We start from the raw sequence: 7,500 nt of genomic DNA on the forward strand, positions 1-7,500 counted from the left end.
ACAGCTCTGTGACAGTAGGTTGACGTTAACACAGCTCTGTGACAGTAGGTTGACGTTAACACAGCTCTGTGACAGTAGGTTGATGTAGCACAGCTCTGTAACAGTAGGTTGACGTTAGCACAGCTCTGTGACAGTAGGTTGATGTAGCACAGCTCTGTAACAGTAGGTTGACGTTAGCACAGCTCTGTGCCGGCTCCAAAAAACTGAACAACCAACAACAATCCCAGAGGGAAAGCTCTCCGTCTCGCCTGTGACTCAGACAATCCAACGCCGCGCGGCGCTGCAAAGTGTGAGTGTGTGTTAGCCTAGAAATCTAGACGCACCCTAGCGGCAGCAAATTTAATTTGCAGCCAGCTGGAAAATCCAAAATCTGGTCAGGCCAATCACATCGTGTATACAGTCAGTGGGCGGGGCTTATGGCTGCTGCTGCTGGTGAACAGAGGTCTTCTGGAAGACCTGGAGTTCAGCTTTTCTTTGAGAAAACAAAGAACGGCAAAAGTTTAACCTATCAACTAGCTTCTCGTCCTTCTTCGTTGATCTGATTGGTTGGAGCTAGGGCTGACCGATGACCTAACCGCAAATCAGAGCTAGCTCGTTGCCAACCGAGCCTTTAGTTCTGCGTGCCTGTATCCATTAACTGCATGTATGGACACGAGCCCGAATTTTATTAAAATGGCTGTAAAAGTTTTAAACTTCAACTCAGAATTGTTTGAACGACAGAGATCGGCTCAAGGTACGGAGTAGCGTTAGCGTGCTAAGTCGATGCTTTCTCTGCGGAGTGCAGACTGATTTGCTCTCCCGAGTCATCAAATCGAGACCAAATCGCAGCGTTTGCGATTAGGAAATCGCGTTTTAACATATCGCGATATTATCGCAAATGCAATTAATCGTTCAGCCCTAGTTGGAGCGCTATCCTATCGCGTGCAGAGGGAATTTGAAAGACAACCGTTTATCCCGCCCCTCGGAATGAGCCCTGTCAATGGTGAGTTCCCAGACCTCAACACCTGGATGTGGGTCTGGCTTGTCATGCTAAGTGTGTGTGTGTGTGTGTGTGTGTGTGTGTGTGTGTGTGTGTGTGTGTGTGTGTGTGTGTGTGTGTGTGTGTGTGTGAGTGTGTGTGTGTGGTGTTACCTGTCTGTCGGGCGCGCTCTGCTCGGCGGCCAGCTGGTCGAACACGCTGCCATAATCCTCGTAGATCTTCTGCATCTCGTTGATGTGCGTCGCCACCTTCTCCATCGCTCTCAGCGCCTCTGTGTGGACAGACAGACAGTCAGCTCAGCCTTTTTTCAACATTCATGCCATGTTTGTTCGTGACATTTTTTGCAACATTTTTGGAGCTTCTTTCTACATTTAGACACCTGGACACTTTGGGCAGACGAGTCTTTCTAATGAGGCATTCTCACAGGCTGATACTTCAACAGTTTTACCCCAAACTGAGACTTTCTTCACTTGCTAAATTGTCTTTTAAACTGAGGAACACGATATATATATATTCATGGCTCAGTTCAAACAGGATCATAACATTATTTGTCTTTCCCCGTTCACTACTGTATGTATTTTTACTGCCAAAAACTGCCAAAAACAGCGCTAAATTGCCAAAAACAGCACCAAAAAGAGCGCCAAAAATTAACAAAAACAGCATCAAAAAGTGAGAAAAAACACTGGAAAAAACAGCAACAAAAAAAGTGACAAAAAACATTGGAAAAGTGACTTTCTTGCCTTGCTAAATAATCCTTTGAACTGACAAACGTGTGTAATTCATGCCTCAATTTAAACAGAATACAAAAAAAACATTATTTGTTATGTTCGTCATTATTTTTCTGAAATAAGGTCCCATGTTATTCCACAGGAAGGGGCGGGGCTTCCCCTCTCTTCAGCATCCCATACAGGCTCCAGGGTTGATCTCAGCTGCCTGTCAGGTGTGTGTGCTACCTGTCAGGTGTGGGTGCTACCTGTCAGGTGTGGGTGCTACCTGTCAGGTGTGGGTGCTACCTGTCAGGTGTGGGTGCTACCTGTCAGGTGTGGGTGCTACCTGTCAGGTGTGGGTGTTACATGTCAGGTGTGTGTGTTACATGTCAGGTGTCCTGTCAGGTGTGGGTGCTACCTGTCAGGTGTGGGTGCTACCTGTCAGGTGTGGGTGCTACCTGTCAGGTGTGGGTGCTACCTGTCAGGTGTGGGTGCTACCTGTCAGGTATGGGTGCTACCTGTCAGGTGTGGGTGCTACCTGTCAGGTGTGGGTGCTACCTGTCAGGTGTGGGTGCTACCTGTCAGGTGTGTGTGCTCGGGGCTCTCGGGGTCGGTCAGAGACACCAGCTCTCTCAGCAGCAGTGGATACTTCAGTACTCTCTGAACAGGTTTGATCAGGTACGACTCCAGAGACGACGAGTGCTGATTGGTCGGATTCCTCGCCTCCAGGAAGTGCTTGAAGGCGCTGTCTGTCTTCGCTGTGAAAATGTGATATTTATCAGACCGAAGCTCCGACTTTCATTCAAGTTTCAAGATACTTTATTGGCATTGTATGAACACAACGCAATTACGTTTGGTGGCAATTAGTGCAGCAGCAGTAAATAAATAAATGTAAACTATGTGTATTTTGGGCTACTGCTGGATCTGTAGTAGAGGGTGAAAAATGTTCGGGTATTCCCGCGGGAGTTCCGCGGTACGGGAGTCAATTTCACTGTTGGGAACGTGATAGGGATGGAATAGAGCATAGAAATCAATGGGAGCGAGACGGAGCTGGAGATTAAAATTAAAAAATGACGGTGCAATGCGGTGACTGCGCCCAAAGTTGCGAGGCATTGAAGTTTTAGAAAAGAGAACCACTTACAACTCCCAATACGTTTGTTGATTGGATACTGCTAGCCACAGACAGCGATTCTTCTAACCTACCCTAAATCGATAAATGTGTTTTGAGTGTGAGAAGATCTCCGTTAAGAATGAAGTAATGAAATTGCCTAGACCTGCAGGTAATACATGTTACCTAGACCTGCAGGTAATACATGTTACCTAGACCTACAGGTAATACATGTTACCTAGACCTGCAGGTAATACATGTTACCTAGACCTACAGGTAATACATGTTACCTAGACCTACAGGTAATACATGTTACCTAGGTTTGCAGGTAATACATGTTACCTAGACCTGCAGGTAATACATGTTACCTAGACCTGCAGGTAATACATGTTACCTAGACCTACAGGTAATACATGTTACCTAGACCTACAGGTAATACATGTTACTCAGGCCTGTAGGTAATACATGTTACCTAGACCTGCAGGTAATACATGTTACCTAGACCTGCAGGTAATACATGTTACCTAGACCTGTAGGTAATACATGTTACCTAGACCTGCAGGTAATGCATGTTACCTAGACCTGCAGGTAATGCATGTTACCTAGACCTGCAGGTAATGTATGTTACCTAGACCTGCAGGTAATACATGTTACTCAGGCCTGTAGGTAATACATGTTACCTAGACCTGCAGGTAATACATGTTACCTAGACCTGCAGGTAATGCATGTTACCTAGACCTGCAGGTAATGCATGTTACCTAGACCTGCAGGTAATGCATGTTACCTAGACCTGCAGGTAATGTATGTTACCTAGACCTGCAGGTAATACATGTTACTCAGGCCTGTAGGTAATACATGTTACCTAGACCTGCAGGTAATGTATGTTACCTAGACCTGCAGGTAATACATGTTACCTAGACCTGCAGGTAATACATGTTACCTAGACCTGCAGGTAATGTATGTTACCTAGGCCTGCAGGTAATACATGTTACCTAGACCTGCAGGTAATACATGTTACCTAGACCTGTAGGTAATACATGTTACCTGGGCCTGCAGGTAATGCATGTTACCTAGGCCTGCAGGTAATGCATGTTACCTAGGCCTGCAGGTAATGCATGTTACCTAGGCCTGCAGGTAATGCATGTTACCTAGGCCTGCAGGTAATGCATGTTACCTAGACCTACAGGTAATGTATGTTACCTAGACCTGCAGGTAATGCATGTTACCTAGGCCTGCAGGTAATGCATGTTACCATGTTACCTAGACCTGCAGGTAATGCATGTTACCTAGGCCTGCAGGTAATGCATGTTACCTAGACCTGCAGGTAATGCATGTTACCTAGACCTGCAGGTAATACATGTTACCTAGACCTGCAGGTAATGTATGTTACCTAGACCTGCAGGTAATACATGTTACCTAGACCTGCAGGTAATACATGTTACCTAGACCTACAGGTAATACATGTTACCTAGACCTGCAGGTAATACATGTTACCTAGACCTGCAGGTAATACATGTTACCTAGACCTACAGGTAATACATGTTACCTAGACCTACAGGTAATACATGTTACTCAGGCCTGTAGGTAATACATGTTACCTAGACCTGCAGGTAATACATGTTACCTAGACCTGTAGGTAATACATGTTACCTAGACCTGCAGGTAATGCATGTTACCTAGACCTGCAGGTAATGCATGTTACACCTAGACCTGCAGGTAATGCATGTTACCTAGACCTGCAGGTAATGTATGTTACCTAGACCTGCAGGTAATACATGTTACTCAGGCCTGTAGGTACCTGTTACCTAGACCTGCAATAATACATGTTACCTAGACCTGCAGGTAATGCATGTTACCTAGACCTGCAGGTAATGCATGTTACCTAGACCTGCAGGTAATGCATGTTACCTAGACCTGCAGGTAATGTATGTTACCTAGACCTGTAGGTAATACATGTTACCTAGACCTGCAGGTAATACATGTTACCTAGACCTGCAGGTAATACATGTTACCTAGACCTGCAGGTAATGTATGTTACCTAGGCCTGCAGGTAATGCATGTTACCTAGACCTGCAGGTAATACATGTTACCTAGACCTGCAGGTAATACATGTTACCTAGGCCTAGAGGTAATACATGTTACCTAGGCCTAGAGGTAATGCATGTTACCTAGACCTGCAGGTAATGCATGTTACCTAGGCCTGCAGGTAATACATGTTACCTAGACCTGTAGATAATACATGTTACCTAGACCTGCAGGTAATACATGTTACCTAGACCTGCAGGTAATGTATGTTACCTAGACCTGCAGGTAATACATGTTACCTAGACCTGCAGGTAATACATGTTACCTAGACCTGCAGGTAATGTATGTTACCTAGGCCTGCAGGTAATACATGTTACCTAGACCTGCAGGTAATACATGTTACCTAGACCTGTAGGTAATACATGTTACCTAGGCCTGCAGGTAATGCATGTTACCTAGACCTGCAGGTAATGCATGTTACCTAGGCCTGCAGGTAATGCATGTTACCTCGGCCTGCAGGTAATGTATAGTTACCTAGGCCTGCAGGTAATGCATGTTACCTAGGCCTGCAGGTAATGTATAGTTACCTAGGCCTGCAGGTAATGCATGTTACCTAGACCTGCAGGTAATACATGTTACCTAGACCTGTAGGTAATGTATAGTTACCTAGGCCTGCAGGTAATGCATGTTACCTAGGCCTGCAGGTAATGCATGTTACCTAGGCCTGCAGGTAATGCATGTTACCTAGACCTACAGGTAATGTATGTTACCTAGACCTGCAGGTAATGCATGTTACCTAGGCCTGCAGGTAATGCATGTTACCATGTTACCTAGACCTGCAGGTAATGCATGTTACCTAGGCCTGCAGGTAATGCATGTTACCTAGACCTGCAGGTAATGCATGTTACCTAGACCTGCAGGTAATGTATGTTACCTAGACCTGCAGGTAATACATGTTACCTAGACCTGCAGGTAATGTATGTTACCTAGACCTGCAGGTAATACATGTTACCTAGACCTGCAGGTAATGTATGTTACCTAGACCTGCAGGTAATACATGTTACCTAGACCTGCAGGTAATACATGTTACCTAGACCTGCAGGTAATACATGTTACCTAGGCCTGCAGGTAATGCATGTTACCTAGACCTGCAGGTAATGCATGTTACCCAGACCTGCAGGTAATACATGTTACCTAGGCCTGCAGGTAATACATGTTACCTAGACCTGCAGGTAATACATGTTACCTAGACCTGTAGGTAATACATGTTACCTAGGCCTGCAGGTAATGCATGTTACCTAGGCCTGCAGGTAATGCATGTTACCTAGGCCTGCAGGTAATGCATGTTACCTAGGCCTGCAAGTAATGCATGTTACCTAGGCCTGCAGGTAATGCATGTTACCTAGACCTACAGGTAATGTATGTTACCTAGACCTGCAGGTAATGTATGTTACCTAGACCTGCAGGTAATACATGTTACTCAGGCCTGTAGGTAATACATGTTACCTAGACCTGCAGGTAATACATGTTACCTAGACCTGCAGGTAATGCATGTTACCTAGACCTGCAGGTAATACATGTTACCTAGACCTGCAGGTAATGTATGTTACCTAGACCTGCAGGTAATACATGTTACCTAGACCTGCAGGTAATACATGTTACCTAGACCTGCAGGTAATACATGTTACCTAGACCTGCAGGTAATACATGTTACCTAGACCTGCAGGTAATACATGTTACCTAGACCTGCACTCTGGAACATTTACAAAAAGACCCTAGGTTGCATTTTGGCGAGAGTTACGCTTTAAATGTCATAGTGCTTTCATAACAGTATCCTTAGCAGCTACAGGTTTATAATACTGTGTCTTTGTGCATTTCCAGATAATGTAAATGAATAAAAAAAGCATTTAGATGTATGTTTTTGTGCAGCGCTGCGTGACAGCTGAAACTCACCTCTCTCCAGAACTTTCTGGACTTTGATGTGGTTGGCACAGAAGCCGCTGTAGTGCTTGAAGTGGTCGGCATAGTAGAGGAAAGATCCGCCCAATGAGAAGAGGAGTTTCTTTGAGCAAAGAGAGAGAAAGTTTTCAAAAATCTGGCACAACAGGGCTGGTTAAATCCACCAAAAAGTAGAGGCTGGGTACCAAATCCAATACTGTTTAGGAATTGACGAAGTAGTAGGAAGGAGTATTGAAAAATGCCTCATCATGAAATATCCAATTTCACTATCTTAAGGAGGAAATCTCATCAGCGTCAGCACGCAGCATGCTTCTACCAAGATCTAGTAATGTCTGTGATTGGCTGTCGCATCTACAACACGTCTGCTTCCTCTTTCTCTATCTCCTCTTCTGCCCACTTATCACACACACACACACACACACACACACACACACACACACACACACACACACACACACACACACACACACACACACACACACACACACACACACACACACACACACACACACACACAGACACACACACCCCCACACACACAGAGAGAGACACAAACACACACACATGCACTGAGCTCTCTTAAAGGAGCTGCAGCACCATTTTACAACAAATGCCTTATCACGCTGATGTGACCGAGCCCGACCCGAACCAGAACATAATTTCTAAATATCTGTGCAATTAATCAAAATGTAATCGTGATTATGATTTTGGCTCCCAATGAT

At 45.0% G+C, this 7,500-nt stretch overlaps 1 protein-coding gene across 1 annotated transcript in view; it reads right to left on the minus strand.

The window, feature by feature from the left end:
* The window catches only part of LOC114572902 (T-lymphoma invasion and metastasis-inducing protein 2), a 51,819-nt gene that overhangs the window by 5,479 nt on the left and 38,840 nt on the right, over positions 1 to 7,500 (minus strand). Inside the window, exons 16-18 of the mRNA XM_028604681.1 lie at positions 6,773 to 6,881; positions 2,265 to 2,444; positions 1,132 to 1,250 (exon numbers count right to left, since the gene is read on the minus strand). Of these exons, the coding sequence (XP_028460482.1) occupies positions 1,132 to 1,250; positions 2,265 to 2,444; positions 6,773 to 6,881 (408 nt within the window). The remainder of the gene's footprint in view (positions 1 to 1,131; positions 1,251 to 2,264; positions 2,445 to 6,772; positions 6,882 to 7,500) is intronic.

The sequence above is a fragment of the Perca flavescens genome, chromosome 18 (assembly GCF_004354835.1).
Source record: "Perca flavescens isolate YP-PL-M2 chromosome 18, PFLA_1.0, whole genome shotgun sequence".
NCBI classification, from domain to species: Eukaryota; Metazoa; Chordata; class Actinopteri; order Perciformes; family Percidae; genus Perca; species Perca flavescens.